Source organism: Prinia subflava, chromosome 8 (genome assembly GCF_021018805.1).
Source record: "Prinia subflava isolate CZ2003 ecotype Zambia chromosome 8, Cam_Psub_1.2, whole genome shotgun sequence".
Taxonomy (NCBI): Eukaryota; Metazoa; Chordata; class Aves; order Passeriformes; family Cisticolidae; genus Prinia; species Prinia subflava.
The window spans coordinates 13,319,715-13,338,078 of NC_086254.1; the positions used below are offsets into that span (position 1 = coordinate 13,319,715).

General features: G+C 52.4%; 1 protein-coding gene across 1 annotated transcript in view; it reads right to left on the bottom strand.

Annotated features, from left to right (window-relative positions):
- Positions 1-18,364, bottom strand: part of LOC134554417 (tyrosine-protein kinase ZAP-70) — a 37,286-nt gene that overhangs the window by 13,497 nt on the left and 5,425 nt on the right. The window contains exons 2-3 of the mRNA XM_063404964.1: positions 4,342-4,520; positions 2,785-3,220 (exon numbers count right to left, since the gene is read on the bottom strand). Coding sequence (XP_063261034.1) covers positions 2,785-3,186 — 402 coding nt within the window. The 5' untranslated portion in view covers positions 3,187-3,220; positions 4,342-4,520. The remainder of the gene's footprint in view (positions 1-2,784; positions 3,221-4,341; positions 4,521-18,364) is intronic.

Below are 18,364 nucleotides of genomic sequence, written 5' to 3' on the forward strand. Positions count from 1 at the left end.
CGCTCATCCGGGGCACACGACACGGGAATCTTGGAATGTCTCAGGATTAACTGAGACCCAGCAGTGCCCACTCACCACTGTTCTGCTGCAGAACAGAATTCCTGGCTGATCTCAGCTGGCCTAATCCCTTAAATCCAGCTGAAATCTTATGACTTTGGTGACAGAAGAGAGAAGGCACCAAGTTTATGTGGGGAATCTTAATGCTGAGTTTGTGGGGTGTCATTCATCCTCATGTTACTGGTTGATGTCAAGTTGGATCTGAGTCACTGCTGAGTCCTGGCAGCCCAAAGGGCCACCGTGTCCTGGGGGCACCAGGGCCAGGGAGGGATTGTCCTGCTCTGCTCTGGGGCAGCCTCACCTCCAGTGCTGGGGGCACTCTGGGCACCACAAGATCAGAAGGATCCAAAACTGTTGGAGAGTGCCCAAAGGAGGACACGGAGCTGGGGAAGGGTCTGAGCAGAGGCTGAGGGCACTGGGCTCGTTCAGCTGCAGCAGAGGAGACTGAGGGGAGGCTCCTCGGGGGCTGCAGCTCCTCCTGAGGGGAGGCAGAGGGGCAGGGGCTGAGCTCTGCTCTGGGACAGGAGCCCAGGAAGGGCTGGAGCTGTGTCAGGGCTTGGGCTGGAGCTCAGGGAAAGGTTCTTCCCCCCGAGGGTGCTGGGGCACTGCCCAGGCTCCCCAGGGAATGGTCCCAGCCCCAAGGCTGCCACAGCTCCAGGAGCGTTTGGACAACGCTCTCAGGGATGCTCAGGGTGGGATTGTTGGGGTGTCTGTGTGGGGACAGGGGCTGGGCTGATGATCCTGTGGGTCCCTTCCAGCTCAGGATATTCCATGACTCCATGATTTTCTTTAGTGCAAAACCTTTCTAGTTCCCCTGCCCTCCTGGCTGCTCCCCACCCAAAGGCACCAGGACCTGGAAAAGTCGGTGCAGTCTGGAGATCACAGGGGGAGGAACCCTGAATTCCCCTCCCGGGCTCGCTCCGGTGTTGCATCGCTGCTGTCCCTCTGCCAGGAGGTGGCGATGTCCTTTGCGTTATCTGCAGGTGGCCACTGATCTGCTCTGGGGGAAAACCCACAGAATCCCCGGTTCTGGGAGAGAATTCTGCTACAAAACACTGATTTTAGCACAAAACACCTCATTCAGCTATAGAAACCCTATAGAACACCTCATTCACCCCATAAAATACCTCATTCTGTCAAACACATTTGGTGTAAATAGGCCATATTCAGAGAGTTTCTGTGGAAAGGCTCCATAAGGAGACTGCCTGAGCCATTTTTCTCTGAGGACTTAAAAGAAAATACAGAATCCCAGAATAATTTAGGTTGGAAAAGACCTCTAAGGTCATTGAGTCCAAGCTGTGCCCCATCTCCACCCTGTCCCCAGCCCAGAGCACTGAGTGCCACGTCCAGGCCTTCCTTGGGGTCCTGCAGGGATGGGGATTCCAAACCTCCCTGGGCAGCCCCTGCCAATGAAACAGCAAAATGCCCCCTGGAAGTGTCTGCAGAGCCAAGGCGGCAGCAGGCAGAAAGAAATTAAATCCACAGCTGCCAGTGGGAGCATTTAGAGTTTTGATTTCTGCATATATTGCAGATATTCCAGTCTGCAGTAAAATGCAGGAACCTCTATGTGGCTATTTTTAAATTTAAATAATACATAGACCTGATGCAGCACCCCCTGCCTTGGTCTCGTGGGTAAAACCTTCACTAGCAAAAATCCCTCCAGAGAGGCAAAAATTCCACTCCAAGGAGTGAAAAAGACCAGAGCAAAAGTCTAAGTCTGGTTTCATTTCATCTTCAGCACATTTAGAGGCACACACACCTCACATATGGAGAGATATTCACAGAAATCACAGAATATTCTGAACTGGAAGGGATCTACAAGGATCATCAAGTCCAATTATTAAATAAATGGGCCCATGTGGGGATGGAACCCAAAACCTCGGCATTATTAGCACCATGCTCTGACCAACTGAGCCAGTCCCACAACTGGGATGAAGAATCTGCTGCCAGCAGTGCCAGGGACACATCCATGGCACGGGAGTCATGTCTTTATGTGCCTCTGGATCTCCATGGTTGGGTTTTGGATGGGTTTGTTGGGGTTTGGGATGGGTTTGTTTAGTTCTGGGATGGGTTTGCTGGGGTTTGAGATGGGTTTGGGATGGGTTTGGGATGGGTTTGTTCAGTTCTGGGATGAATCATTGGGTCTTGGGATGAGTTATTTTAGTTCTGGGATGGGTTTGTTGGGATTTGGGATGGGTTTGTTGGGGTTTGGGATGGGTTTTTTCAGTTCTGGGATGAGTCATTGGGTCTTGGAATGAGTTGGTTTAGTTCTGGGATGGGTTTGTTGGGGTTTGGGATGGGTTTATTGGGTTTGGGATGGGTTTGTTGGGGTTTGGGATGGGTTTATTGGGTTTGGGATGGGTTTGTTGGGGTTTGGGATGGGTTTGTTGGGGTTTGGGATGGGTTGCTGACTTTTGGGATGGATGGTTGGGTTTTGGGGTCAGAGCTCTGGTCTAAGGCAGGGAGCATCCCATGGGCTGCAGAGGAGAAGGACACTTGGTGGAAGGCCTGCAAAGTGATCTCCAGCTGTTCCAAAGATGGGTCTGAACACTTGGAAAGATGTTTAGACCAGCGTGTAGAGAAGAAACCAATAAAGAGCAGGATTCAGACCCCTGGCAGTGCCAGCGCCCTCCAAGGAAAGGAACCTCACTCTGCTGTGCTGCGAGCAGGACACGACAGTGCCAGAGGGGCCACGGCTCCCCAGCCCACCCCAGAAAGGCCCAGTACCTCCAGTCTCCACGTCTGCCGCACGTATTCCCGCACCATGTTGTCCCTCATGCTGTCGAAGACGCCGGGCTGGGGCTCCACGCCGCTGGGGCGGTTGCAGGGCTTGCGCAGGGGGCAGCAGAGCCCGTCGGCGTCCTTGGAGTAGAACTCGCAGAGCTCCTCGGGGCCGCAGTGCGCCTTTCCCCCCAGGATGGCGTAGGTGCCGTTGAGCTGGCGCTCGATGGGGTAGTGGTAGAACTGCAGGTCGCACACCATGGACAGCACGTAGCCGCCCAGGCTGCGCAGGCACTGCCGCAGCAGGAACAGCCCGTCCGCCATCCCCGCCAGCTTCAGGTGCTCCTCGGCCTCGGCGCGCGCGATGCTGCCGTAGTAGAAGGGCAGGTGGGCGGCCGCGTCCGGCATCTCCGCGGTGCCTCGCGCGCTGCCGGGGCTCGGCCTGCCGGGAAAATGAAACATCGAAGTGGTTTGGTTGGGGTTCAGACTTCCCTGTTGTCTTGGTTTGGAAAGACAGGTGTCTGTCAGGGAAAACTGGAGTTTCCCTTGGGATGGAGAATTAACCCCCCCCTCCAAGTTATTACAATTTTGCAATTAGGAGGTTTCAGGCAAAAAAATATGGGAATAGGAATAACAGTTCTTTACTAGGAATATTAAAAAAATGCAAATGCAGTAATACAAAAAAACAACAAGCCAGGAGGATTTATTTGGACTACTTCCAACACTCTGGCCAAGAGGTGTCAGGTCGTATTCCTGACTCTGTCAGGTTTTTCTAGGACTTTTGTTTGTTTGCTTGGTTTTTTGTATATTTTTATTTTTAATATTCCTAGTAAAGAACTGTTATTCCTATTCCCATATCTTTGCCTGAAAGCCCCTTAATTGCAAAATTATAATAATTTGTAGGGAGGGGGTTTACATTCTCCATTCCAAGGGAAGTTCCAGCTTTCCCTGGAAGACACCTGTCTTTCCAAAGTAAGACAGGGGTCATTTCAAATTCACACCATCCCACATCCCTCTATTTTGCTTGAGCTGAGAAGTGGAAATAAAAATCCACCTGATTTTGATTTAAAGATCTCAAGCAACAGAGAATCCACTCGATCTTAATTTATAGGCACCAAGGAATAGAAAAACCACCTGGTCCTGATTTAAAGATCCCGAGCAAGAGAGAATGCCCCAACTCCTACAGTGAGTTCCTCCAGTGCTTGATTACCTTCACTATTAAATATGTGCTCCTTAAATCCATCCTGACGTTTTTAGCCTTGACTTCCTACCATTTTCTCTCCAGCCCTGTTCACAATAAAAGGAAATTCTTTGGCCTCTCTGAATAAATGAGTTTTGCCATGGAGGTCTGGAAGGCCAAAACCTTAAATGCATTAAGATTAAAACACGAGATGGATATGAAATGTCTAAAACAACATTTAGATAAACAACTGCACCAAGCGCAGCAAAAGGAGAGAAACCCAAGTGCTTCTGGGCAGACATCAACCATCATTCAGCAGGAACAAGAAGAAACCTTCCTTGAATTGTTTTTTACACAATCTGTGGAATTTTTCCCCACAATACCTGGCTCTGGCTGGTTCCTGATGCTCTGATCCCCTTGGCAGAGAGGGCCCTTCGTTGACCGAGTCCCTGCAGAGCCCCTGGTGCTGAAGAACTTCAGGGCTTGTCTCCGTACAGGGCTTTTATCTCTAGCTTGAATCTTCTGAAATCCCACCCAGAGCGTGTTGACAGAGCCCAGTTTGCTGTAATCAATGGAAACATTATCATGACTAAAGGGTCTCATTTGTTCCCCAGAGCCTGAACTTTGGGGTTGCTCCTGCGCAGACGATGACCCCAAAAAGATCAGAGAGGTTTTCTCCATCTGCACCTCCTACAAACGCGTCAGTCGTCTCAGGAGCAGAGAAATATCAGATTCTGGGGCAGCACACTGGGTATTTGCTCTGATTCTGCCCAATTTGACTCTTCTGGGCATGGTGGGAGAAGTCATTTCCCCATGGGCTGAGCCCACTGCTGTGGCCTTTGCTCCTGAGCAGTGCCCGGGTGTACGGTCAGCCCTGCTCTGGTGGTCAGTCCTGCCCTGGTGGTCAGCCCTGCCCTGGTGGTCAGCCCTGCCCTGGCTCATGCCAGCCTGGTTCACCCCTCCCAGCAGCACGGGGCCCTCCTGCCATCCCCTGGCATCACTGGAGATGGAAGGGCTTGGCTGGATCTCTGTGCTGGAAGGGCTCAGGAGGAACCGTTCTGCCCCGTGCTCTCTGCCCCGCTCAGCCCTCAGCAGCAAAGGCCTGCCAGGAGCTGGATTTATGGCAACCAGAGCCTCCTCTGCCTATTTGTTGTCCCCATGAAGCTCTGAAATGGCTCCTGATGAGAACAGGAAGGGAGAGCAGAGAGGAGGCGTCTCAGCTGCGGCAGGAAACCACAACAGGAAGCGTCAGTGGTTCACAGCCAGGGTGAGGGACCAGCAGAAACCATCCCAGGCACAGCTCAAACCAGCCCAAATTGTGAAGGCCCTGTCACCAAATTCACCAAACGGAGCAAAGCGGGGTCTTGGTGCAGCTGCCAGTCTGGAAGGTGGAGGTGAATGGGAACACCCTGAGACACAAACCCAAACTGGGGTTGGTGCTTGGGACCAAAGTGAAGCATCCTAACCCTGGGATGCCTCCAGGTACCAAAGCCCAGACTGGTTCCCAGAGCTGGTTCCCAGGCTCAGCTCCTGAGACCAGCTCTGCCCGACCTCAGCCTGCTCCCAGGGGAGGGCAGCTCCCAGGAAAAAGGGCTGGAGGGGGTGAGCAGTGAGGATTGCAGCTCTGGGGTTTAGCTGAGATCAGGTTCATGAGTTACGTGCATGAGGAAGAGGAAATACTGAGTGGGCAGAGGGACGTCGATGGCCTCCTTTGTGAGCCGCTGCTTTCCACTGAGAGAAACAGCCTTGAGATCTGCGCCCAAACCTGCTGAATCCCTTCTCTGGGAAGTCCAGGAGCAGAACATCACAGCAAATGGAACACCTTTGTCAGCAGCTCAGCCGGGTGAAAATGAGAGGGAAAAAGTTATTGATGACATGAGAGCCCTCACAGAATTTCCAGCTGCCCACACAGGCTGCTGTGTTATAAACAGGCTGGTTTTCCTCTCCAAACACGGAGCTGGGAGTGAAGAAACCCTCACAGAAAAAGGAGAAGGACCCAGGGCTCAGAGGTTGGATCAGGTGCTGCCACCCAAGCCTTGCTGCCACAGATCAACCCTGGCAGGAAATTACTCTGCTGAAAAAAACCTTCCCAGCCCTGAGACATGAGGGAAAGTCACCCTCTGAAGCCTGAGAGCAGATTTGAACAGGAAGATTTATAATCCCTCTAAAGCTCTTACTTTTAAATGTCTGTCCTGCTGTCCTGGCTGGTTTTATTGCCCACACACCAGCTCAGGGTCTCCTCTAATTCCTCTTCCAAACTCCAGCTCTGTTCCTTGGCACCACCTCTGGGTGGACCTGAGCAACCCTGAACAACCTCAGCTGACCTGCACAGATCTCCTTCCACTTTGTCCTCCCACGCTGCCAAATGCAGCCAAAAATGAGAATAAATTTCATGGACCAACACCTGAAAGAACCTGTGCAAGGCACCCTCCACCATTACTCATTTCAATTAACAGGACCTCATTTTTCCAGCTTAATCAGTGTCCCCGGGGCTGCAGGTGCTGGGTGCTTCCTTGGGTTTGGGTGGTCCCACAGGCTGGGCACAGGGAGCAGGGCTGGAAGCCCAGGGCTCCTCTGGTGATGGCCACGTTGGCAAGTTGGTGTCGTGACATGAAGATGCACCCGGAAAAAAACCAACTCCCACGTGAAACCAGTTGGGTCTGTGCCCCAGGAGACAGGAAAGGCAGGCAGGAAGCCCTGGAGATGTCACTCAATCAGATCTATTTATAGCTGGCCACTCGTTTTTTGCTCATATCAGACAAGAACCGACAGGAACCGGTTTGAGTTTATGATTTCCCAGAACAGCACCTGGTGCAAATCCAAGCCAGCTCCTGAGGGTTGGACTGGTGAAACTGGAGGCAGCACTGGCGAGGTTCAGCACCCTGTCAGGACCATGTTTTCTGTCTCCTTGTCCTGGCAGCAATAACCCCACACACCACAAATGACCCCTGATGACACAGCCCTGGGCTGTGCCTTTAGGGTGGTTGGGACAGTCTGGAGGGGAGCAGGGACCTGCCTGGAGGGGATCAGGTGGGGAGGGCTGAAGGATGGGGAATCGTGATGGGGAACCAGCCAGGAGAGGTAAAAGGGGGATCTGGGGAGGCTTCTGTCCTGTTGGGGTGGTGTAGTTTGGGGTGGTTTGTGTTGCCAGTCTGGGGTGTTTTTTAACAATTCCCTAAATGGAGTTTAACTGGGGAAGGGAGGGGAGAGGCAGCTCAAGGGGAGTGCCAGGGAAATGTGCCCGGGGATGGCTGAGAGGGGAATCCAGCCTGGGGTGGGCCATGGGGGCTCTGAACTGCTCTGGGGGTTCCTTCTGCTGCCCCTCCGGGTGGGTTCTGATGGGCACAGGGATGGATCAGGTTTGGGATTGTTCTGGAGTCATTCCTGATGGACATGGGCATAGCCTGGTTTGGGATTGCTGATGAGCAGGGGGACAGGGTGGGTTTGGGATCACTCTGAGCTGGGTTCCGGATGGACAGGAGACAGCCCAGGTTTGGGATTGCTCCAAGATGATTCCTCATGGACACGGGACAGCCCAGTTTTGGTTCTGCCCATCCTGCTGCAGCACCACAGGTGCAGGCAGGGGGTGGGTGTGGGGCACTGGCTCTGCCCTGAGCTGCCCCGGCCTCTGCTGCCTCCTTGTCCCCTCCTGATGCCAAATGGCCACAAAGCTGCTTCTCGTGGTGCCTCGCCTGGACCCAGCTGCATTTAATGCCAGAATAAATGCACTTTGTTCCAGTGCTGTCTGCTGCAGAGGTGATGGGCACGGCCAGGGACCTTCTGCCTGTGCCCTTCCCTTCCCTGCATTTCATTCTCTTGTTTCTGATTTATGGCTGAAGAGAAGAAAGGCTGGAAAACACCTGCAGTGTCCAAGTTGCCTTTCCAGATCGTTCATCCCAGGACTGGCTGGGACTGTGCAAGAGGAGGAACTGAGGAGCTGATTCCTGGAGGATTCCTGAGGTTGTTTTTTGTTGGGTTTTGGTTTTTGGGGGGGATTTGGGGTTTTCTTGGGTTGTTGGTTTTTTTTGTTGTTTGTTTGTTTGTTTGGTTTTTGTTGTTTGTTTGTTTGTTTGTTTTTTATCTTAAATAACAGAAAACTTGTAATAATTTTTATTTAATTTGCAATAACTTCCATTCAATGCAATGTTCCTTAGTGGAAAGACAAAAAAAAACAAACTGAAAAACTTCACTTTGCCCTGACCTGGCTGCACTCTTCTAATTACTGATGTTTAATTATTTATGCACTCCTTGGCAGCTCTCCCCAATGTTTAGGAGCACTCGTTCCTGACTGGAGCTGCTGTTCTGCCCTGCCTGCTGGCTGCTCATTAAAGCCTCAGCCCTCGATGAACCCTTGAGCTGTGTGGGAGTGGGAGTTTGTGAGAGTGTGAGTCCGTGTTTGTGCTCACAAACACGGGCTGGCTGTGCAGATAACGATCTGCTCTCCTGCCCGGGGAGCTCACTGACTCACAGCTGCCCCAGACGGGGGAGTTTACTGTAAATTGGCAACAAAATCTCCCTGATTCCCACCAAGGACCTGCTCTGCTCTCGCTGGCCTTAAACCCAGCTGAGCCCTCAGTGCCCCAGCGCTGCCTGATGCAGGAATGCTCCATAAAAAATCACCAAGGGTGGAAAAAAACCTCCAAGATCAAGTCCAGCCTTTGACCCAACACCACCCAGTCTCTGAGTGCCGTGTCAGGTTGTTTCTTGAACACCTCCTGGGTGTTTCACCACCTCCCTGAGCAGCCCATTCTAGTGCTGGACAGTGCCTGATTTTTCATGGAGAAATCCTTCCTGGTACTCTCCTCCCCCTCTGTAGTGAAATGTGGGAGCCATTTGGCCCCAGGGACAATCCTCAGTCCTTTTCAGAAGGGAAAATGTTGAATTCCACAACACTGGCAAGGCCCAGGGCAGGACCAGGGAAAAGTTTCTCCTGGGGAGCTCAGTGTCCCTCTACCTCCTTCTAAATCCTTTCCAGAGACCTCAGGCCACCCCATCCCAGTGTTAGTAGGGATCCAAAAGAGGGGGATGGTTCTGTTCAAGTGCTTGTGGGTCTCAGAGAAAAGGAGGCTCAGGGGGGACCTTCCTCCTACCAGTCCCTGACAGGAGGGTGCAGCTGGGTGGGCTCAGTCATTTCTCCCAGGTAAAAAGTGATGGGACAAGAGGAAACAGCCTCAAGCTGTGCCAGGGGAGGCTCAGAGTGAATTTTAGGAGCAGGTTTATAAAGACCAGGGCAGGCATGGAGTCCCCATCCCTGGAGGGATTACAAAGATGTGGCACCTGGGGTCAGGGTTAGTGGTTTGGGTTTGGGGTTTGCCATGGGATTAAAGGACCTTCGAGGCCTTTTCCACCCTCAGCAGTGCTGAGATTCAGCCCATGTGTTCTGCACCACCCAGCGAGGGGCGAGCGCCTCACGGGCCCCTGACACACAGAGAAAATGAAAAGAAAATCCCTTAGCTCAGAAATCCAGAAACGGGAAAAATCGAAGGTGCACTTTTCACCTGGGGCAAAGGCTTTGCTTGTGTTTCTGCAGGTTAGAACCCAGGTGGATTCCAGCAAAGGATGAGGACACATCAAGCACAGAAACAGGCTGAGCACTCCAAGACAGAGAGGCAGGCATGTGTTGGGAAAGATGAAAATTTCACAGAAAAGATTTACAGATATGAATGTATAGCAAAAATTTCTTTAGAAATGAAAGCCGGGTTTGATATAGAGAAATAAAAAAGATGTTCAAGTTAAGATTGCTAACAGTTGTTACTCAGCAACTGAGAGAACAAAGGTTAAGACAAGTTGGAAAGAGGTTTTATGGATAGAACAAAAGATATGTTGACCACAAACAAAGAAGATGTTCTTAGCAAGCACAAATGGATCTTAGAAAAGCAAAAGATAATATAAGCAAACAAACCCCATGTTTTTACCAAGTAGAGAAAAAGTCTAGGAATTTTCCACTGCAAGAAAGCAGAAAAGCAACTTTGGGTTTAAATTATAACATACTAACTTGAGGTGATTGGATTGATCATGATATGGTGATGATATCAGTTGTGAAAGGCTATAGGTAAATGTAAGGGGTTTGTGTGTGAGAAATGTAACCAAAAATGTGTGTTCTATTTTCATCTGTTGAAGCAGGTTGGAAGATGTTCTTTATCTCTTGTAACTCTAGGGGTGGAAAGAGGGCGATGCCCTCTGTTAATGGGACACCTGATAACACCAGATAAGGCAGGGCCTCCTTATCTCCTCCTGCACCCATCCTCCTCCCAGGGACATCCCCTGTGAATGGGCCGTTGAAGGCTCTCCCATCACTGATAACATCACCTCATCCCATTGGGAGATGCTCCACCCAAGGGAGGAGCCAAAGCCTTTCCACAGGGATAAAACAGCAATCCCAGACACCAAGGGAGCCGTTCCCACTGGATTCCCAGAGGATGACTGGGCCCTTTCTTGAGGATCATCTCTACTTCAATGGAGCCACATCTGTCACTGTGGGAGGACTCACTGTGGGCTGCTTCCAACACCCTGACCAACAGGGTGTCAGGTTTGCATTCTGACTCTGTCAGTGCTCCTTTGTACTATTGCATTTGTCTTATTTTATTTTTATTTTATTTTTATCTTTCTTGTTGTTTGTTTTCTCTCTATTAAATTGTATTTCTGACTGGAGTCTCACTGGTTTTGCTTTCAAACCAGTACAGATACTGATTGCTTTCTATGTATTAGATGTTCAGCAAAAGAAAAACTGTATAATGCACTGTAACCAGAACCAAAGTGGCTCCAGGCTCCAGGCATGCCTATGAGCTGGAGCTGGCAGCTTTTAGGCCGGGCTCTGCACCACCCATGAGCCAAGACTGCTGTAGCATCATCTCTGGAATAAACAGCATTTTAGAACAGAGCAGCCTGGAGTCCCGCATCTCTCTGACCTCTCTTACAGGCATGCAGGTGTGACCTGCACAGAAATTCCAATTTGCACCCACTGTCACGTGTGTCAGCCACAGACGACTGTGAACTTTGGGGATTTTAGTGTGGGAATCAGTGATATTGTAGAACTCTCTGCTAGCTGACATGGGGATCAATTATATGCTCTGCTTTTGCCTTCTTGCTTTGCTTGCTTTCAGTAGCACAGATTTACCAGCTAGCCGACCTAGAACAAACGTTTGGGTGACTTTAGCAACGCTTTAGGTTTGGATACTCTGTCTAATGCAACCCCAGCTGGCCAATTCCAACTCAATTTGCTGTCACTTCCTAGCCAGGAGCTGAGCTGCACAGGCTGCCCCGGCTCCCTCAGCCCGGGGAAACATTGATTGCCATGGGCTGGTGCTTGTGGTGAGCACTGGAGGGGCCACACTGCTCACAGAGCCCTTCCTGACACTGCCACCTCTGCCTCGTGTCACCTGTGCCACCTCTGCCTCGTGCCACCTGTGCTCTGTGCCACCTCTGCCACCTCTGCCTCATGTCACCTGTGCTCTGTGCTACCTCTTCCTCATGTCACCTGTGTCACCTTTCCCTCGTGTCACCTCTCCCTCATGTCACCTGTGACCTCTGCCACCTCTGCCTCATGTCACCTGTGTCCTGTGTCACCTGTGCCCTGTGCCACCTCTGCCTCATGTCACCTGTGCTCTGTGCTACCTCTGCCTCATGTCACCTGTGTCACCTTTCCCTCGTGTCACCTCTCCCTCGTGCCACCCATGCCCTGTGCCACCTCTGCCACCTCTGCTGCCTCTGCCTCATGTCACCTGTGCCACCTCTGCCTCATGTCACCTGTGCCCTGTGCCACCTCTGCCTCGTGTCACCCGTGCCCTGGGCCACCTTTGGGCCACCTCTCTGGTCCTGCTCTGCTCTGGGCCACCCGGGCTCTGTCCTGGCTGAGGATGCTCCTCCTTCCCCAAGGCAGAGCCGGGCGGGTCTGGTGCCCTCAGGGGGCACTGGAGGGCCGGGCCCCGCAGGTCCTGCCGGGGATTGCTCCTCTCAGGGCTGTTTGTCATCGATTTGCCCCGGGACAGGGGAGGGGAGGCACAGGGCCACTGTGGGAAGTGGATTTGTAGAGAATTTTTTGACAGAAAGCTCACTTACTGTGCATTTGTATGCAAACTCCGAGATAAAGACTGACTTAGAAAGGCCATGGAATAGGATGGATGAGAGAGAAATCGAACTGGAAGCAAGCTTCAAATGATAATTTCGTAAATAGACATTTTGGACAAATAGAACCATGGAAGATGTGTTGTAGCAGGCTCTAAGTGAGATATTTTTAGATGATTGGCTTAAAAGCATTAGCAGCATTGAATGGGCCAGATATTTCTGGGTCTGAGAAATTTTCCTCGGGGAAACAAGTTAGCAGCTGCTAGCAAGCTAAAATCTCTCAGACCCAGAAATATCAGGCCCACAGCATTGTGTGTAAAAGCTGATAGGGTAAAAACAATTTATAGTGGATTGTAATTAGGAAAGTTATTAGGGATTTTGGCTTAGGAAGCCAATATAATGTATAGAATCATATACATTATTCCTAATGTAATTGGGAAGCCAATTTAAGAAGTTTGGCTTCTGGCTTTGATGGCTTGAATTGTAACATTTGTACTGTCTCATGTGACTGAAAACAGAATAAAATCTTTTCAGATTTTTAGGAGCTCCATCTCTGGGTCAAAAGAAAGGGTTTGTCCAACAGGCCACCTGTCCTGGGGCTGCTGGGGACAGCTCTGTGCCTGCCCACGTCAGGCTGCCCTTCACTGCCAGAAAGCAGTGCTTGGGTTCCCAGAAAGCTTTTTTATTTTGGTGTCACCCTACTTCCCCTGGGTTTTCCCAGCTGCCTCTCCCCAGAGGCTGGGACAGGAATTTCTGTGTGGCCACGGCCACCAGAGGAGGTGACACAGGCAGAGAGCAGCCAGAGCACAGGGAGGACACTGCAGCAGGAGGTCAGGAGGGTGCAGGTGCTGTGTGAATCCCTCTGCACTTGCACAAACTCCATTCCTGTCTCCCTGTGCTCGTGTTCGTGGGGTCCCTCTGCTCTTTTTAGCAGAGGAAGAACCTGGCTCTGATCAAGCTGGGTTGTCTGGGTGTTCCCTGAGTGGGAATGTGGCTGGGAAGGCACATCCAGGCACGGGGGGCTCTGCAGTGCTGGGGCTGCTGTCCCTGGGTGCCTTTGCACTGGCCACAGAGCTGACTCCAGTTCTGCCATCACCTGGAGGAGTTTAGCCAAAATTCTGGGCCCTTTCCCCCCCAAAAATGGTATCAGTTCCTTATCTGCTCTGAAAAATCAGATCAGTTCCTTATCTCCTCTGTAAAGACCCCTGGACATTTATTTATCCCAGGCAGGAGCCTGGCAGCCCCTGATAAATCAGAATGTAACTAATAATTTTTTTCCTAAAGAACAATATTTTCCCCCAGACGCTGCAATGACAGGAACAGAAGATTGAGCTGGAGGTGGTTCTTTGTCTCAGCTCCAGCTGACACCAATATTTCAGGGACATCCAGGGGTGCAGACAGACAAGGGCCCTGATCCCTGTGTCCTGCTCAGGGAGGAGCTCTGCCAGAGCCTTCAGAGGCTGGGTTGGAGCAGGGACAGGAGCCCTTGGAGCTGCCCCTGCCTTGTAGAAGCATCACCAAATGTCCCTGGTGAGCAGCTTCCCCCTGGAGCAGGGGGGTGCTGGGCCCAGGGTGGCACTGCTGGGACACTCCTGAGTAAAGCCACTCCTGTGCTGTCCTCAGGCAGCCCGGGCTCCTCTGCTGGCTGCAGATTTGGCCGGGAAGGCTGTGAAAACGCCCTGCTGAGCCTTTGTGCAGCCACTGGAAACACTCCTGGCTCCAGAGCCATTGATCCTGAACCGTTTTTAATGAGGGGCTGAGGCACAGAGTTAAACACAACCTCCCCCCATTTCCTGCCTGGCATCCCCCGTGCTCCTGGGGGCTCAGAACTCAGCCCTGGCTCTCAGGTGATGCCAGGAGCTTTGTCCTGGGGCTGGAGGAGCACAGACCTCGTCCCTGCCACCAAGGTGCTGACAGCAAATGGAGAGGAGGCAGAAATCCTGCAGATTCTCTGGCTTTGGGATTGAGCAGGAACCAAGGATGGGAAACTGCAGTTGTGGGAGAAGGGCTCTGGTTTTTCCTTTGCTTCTCCCTGGCCTCCCTGCATCACCTTTTGCTGAAATAACAACTTAAACACAACGTCAGGGGCCTGGAGATTGGCCCCTGCCAGTGCAGAGGGTTTGGGGGAGTTTCAGACTGCAGGAAGATTAAATTAGAGGTTTATGTGAGGGGCTGAGGAGGAGCTTGTGGCTGAGCCCATTCCGTGGCTTCTTTACTACCTCCTTACTCCTCCAAGCAGCACAGCCTTGAGCAGGGTGCAGGAAAGGGGACACAGAGGGCTTTGAGAGCACTGGAAATAAATTCAGCCAGGCCTGCAGTGGTTTGGGTCCTCCTGAAGGTGCTGAGCAGGTTCTGAGCTGCCCTGAGCACCGAGCCCTGCTCCAGGTGCCGGAGGGGCTCACGGCTCCGTTTCCAACCACAAGTGACAGTGGCTTTTGTGCACCAACAGCTGTGCTCCTGCCTTGCCTCTGCTGTTTGACAAGAAAGGCAAGACACGAGTGGAGTTATCAGCACGGCTGGGCTGCCGTTCCTCAGTGATTCTGCCTGCATTTAGGTCTGGGGGGAAAGGGTGGCTGTGTTTCCCTGAGCGACATCTCCCTGCTGAGCACGGGCCCTGCTCTGGCTGTGTGTGCTGGGAGCTGCTGGGAGCTGCTGGGAGCTGCTGGGAGCTGCTGGGTGCTGCTGGGTGCTGCTGGGTGCTGCTGGGTGCTGCTGGGTGCCGCGTGGTTCTGTCCAAAGCCACCTCCCCTCTCCTCTCCCTGCTTCCCAAGGTGGATTTTCAAGGCACTCTCGCCCTGCACATCTCTGTGCACGTGTGGCACTTTGTCCTTTTCTGGTTCAAAGCCCTCCATGGAGCCACCTGCACAGTCCCTCCTGGAGAGGAGGACTGAAGAGGGGAATCGCAGAACTGTGGAATTGTTTGGGTTGGAAGGACCTTAAATCCCATCTTATCCCACCCCTGCCATGGCAGGGACACCTTCCACTGTCCCAGGCTGCTCCAAGCCCTGTCCAGCCTGGCCTTGGGCACTGCCAGGGATCCAGGGGCAGCCACAGCTGCTCTGGGCACCCTGTGCCAGGGCCTGCCCACCGTCTGAGTAAGGAATTCTCCCCATTATCCATCCTAGCAGCTGCCTCCCAAACCAGCTCTGAGCTCATTGTGCTGCCGTGTCAGTGCCACACCTTGGTCACCTCAGCTTGGACACCACGAAGGCTTCCCTGGGCCCTGAGCTGCCCCAAAACTGCCCACGGACACTGGACAGGGGGTTCTGCCTGGGGCAGTGCCAGGTGGAAGTTCCAGCTCCCCCAGACCAGCTGTGGTCTCTGAACATCTGCAGCAGATGTTGGAGCTGCCTCAGCCTCCCCTTCCAGCGGGGCACGGCAGCTCCTGTGCTCCAGGAGTGCCTGGAACAGGGACACAGCCTCCTGGAGCCTGCTGGAGGGGCTTTGGGCAGGTGAAAAATGTCAAAATGCAGAAACCTGCAGTTCTGGAGTTGGCTGAGACACCAAAGCGAATTCTCCGTGCTTGCAGCCCCAGGGGCTCTGCTGCCTGTGAGTCACAGGGGTTCTCAGTCTGTGAAGGGGCCACCAGCAGCTCCCAGCACCACAAAATGAACGTGTTGGGTTCATCCTTACAGCCAGAATATTCCTCTGGGCACAGAGGGTGAAAGCTGCTGCCAGGGGGGGAAGGGCTGGAGGAGCCCTGGGTGCTCTCCTCAGACACACCATGAGGAGTTCAGCCCACACAGACCAGACCCAAACATTCCCTGTGGTTTAGAAATTAAAGAATAAAATAAATACCACCCCTGGGGCTCAGTCCCGTGATCCCAGCACGTTGGTGAGGTTGAAATGAGTTATTTTGGGGGGTGATTTGAGCCTCAAAATGTTGGAAATGGGACAAGCTCAGGAGAGAGCAGTGGAAGAGATGAAGGGCCTGGCTGGGCTGATGGATGGGCTCAGCCCTGGGGGATGGAGACAAACATTAATTGTTGGCCAGGGGTGATGGGGGAACATCTGAGAGCAAAGGAGAAGCATCTGAGGAGCACAAGCTTCTTTCAGAGAGGAAAAACTGGTTTGGATGTGCTGCTAAAACGAAACAGGGATAAGGCAGAAGAAATTAATCAGTGGAAAGGAAGTCTGGGCTTCAAGAAACATTTCCAGGCAAGAGGATTCATCAGGATGTGGGGCAGGGGGGAGTGGAAGTCCCATTGCCAGGCACTTAGCACCGGATCAGGGAAGGGAACAATCCTCCCCAGGCAGGAGGAACCCGGGGTGAGCTCACTGCACTTTCCCATATCCGATTCCTGCAACCCTGAGTTCCATCAGGGAAATTCCTCCTTTCTTTCTGGGGCCAATGTGACCTCCAGTTCTGTCAGTCTTTTGTGGAAAACTGAAAAACCGGACACAGGAGGATTTTGCTCATGCTGGAGACATTTTTTGAGGGTGTTTTTGTGTGCAAGGGGAGTGAAACCCTCCCCATGCACAGCAGTAAATATTCTCTGGTACATTTTTATAACTCAGTGATCAGGACCGAGGTGAAAAAACAACTCATTCTCCGTGGTCTGGTGGGCTCCTGGTGTTTGTCCTTGCTGTGCTCCCAAGGGGAGGTTGCATTAATCAACAACTGCCCGTGCCCAGGCTGCTCTCACACGGGCACAGTTCACCTCTCCCTTCACTTTTCCACCCAGGAAAAAAAATATCTCTGAGCTGATCTTGCAGCTGAACAGCCCAGGCAAACCCCAGCATTTCCCTCTTGGGAAGGAGGACAGGAGAGTTCCTGCTGTTCCTCGTGTTCTGCTCCTGTCCCAGCTGGACCTGGGGGACAACAAGAGCCCATGGACACAAATTTCCCTGTGTGAAGGAACAGGGAGGGTGCTGGAGGCCGCTCTCAGCTGTGGAGGATGTTCCTGGCCGTGTTTTGGGGCACTGAGGGCAGAATTCTTATTTCCCCCATGGGAAATAGGCCCAGCAGCTTTTATTCAGCACATGCAGCAGAGCCAGGCTGGAAATCCCTGCACATCCCAGGGAATGCAGGGCCTGTCCTGCCCTGCCTGGGCCCAGCTGAGCTCCCAGCAGGAGCTGTTCCAGCCGTGTGAGAGGGTTCTGGGGAGGTGCAGACAGCACTGAACACCCCAGAACGTTCTGCCCGTCCCTGCTGTGGCTGTGGGGCTTTTCTCCAGACTCCTGTCTGCCTCCACATCCTAAGGCTCTTCCTTGGGGCAGGGATTGCTGGATGCTTTCCCAGCTCAGCCACAGCCCTGGAGGCTGTGCCCAGTCTGCCCAGTTTGGCTCTGGCAGGACCCTCTTCCATCCTCCCACCCTGTCCTGGAGGTGACAACGACCTTGAACACCTGATACAGAAATTGGGAGATGTCTTCCTCTGATTTATGGGCACTGCTCAGTCTCACACTCCTCCCCAGGGCTGCTTTAACAAAACAAAGTTCTGGCTGTGATATTTTATTTACGTGGGGTGCTCCCACCTCTGCCTCTGGAGCTCTGTTCATGAAAGATCAGAACCCCAGATAAAAACTGAGGGGCAAACCACACCTGGATGTGTTAACAAATAATCTGCTGGATTTGCACAAACATCTGACAGGAAAAAAAAAAAAAAAGTTGTGATTTTCATTGAAAACCCAGCACTTTCCACTTGCCCTGCAGATCTCAGCAACAGATTTGGGTGTGATCTGCTCCAGGGTGCTCAGTGCTGACTGCATCTTTCCAAAATCGAGTTGTAAGGGTTCTCTCTGCTCCAGAGACCAGCACTGGGAGCTTTCTGGTGGGATGGAGAGCAGGAGAGCCAAAAACCTGAATGATCTGTTCTTCCCTGGCCCAGCCTGTCACACCTGAGCCACTCCAGAGGCTCTGGCTGGGGGTTGTTCAGAAGCTTTTCAGAGGCACAGGTCAGTTGGTTTTGTAAGAGATTTGAGAGGTTTAAAACACTCAGCCCCTGTTTTTTTGGCCAGAATAAAAGAGAACCTGGGCAGAACGTGGCTGTGTTGGGCACCTCGGAGGCAGAAGGATTTTCTGTGAGATCTGAGCTCAGGGTTGGAGTCAATCACTGAGAGATGCTGGGTCTGGGGTCTCTGCCTGTGTTTCCTGTCCAGGTAATTCCTGACAGGCAGAAAATCCCTGAAGTGCTGGGAGAGAGTGACTGGGAGAGGGTTTGGATGAAATCATCATAAAAGCAGATTTGAGACTTCCCTTGTTTTCTGCAGGTGCTGGAGTGCTCCTGGTGTAGCTGGTGGATAAAATAACCCCAGAGATGGGGCTTTTGCTGCTCAGTGATTTCTGCTGTGCAGTTTTGCTCATCTGGTGCTGTCCAGTCCAGCCCTGGGCAGAACCCAG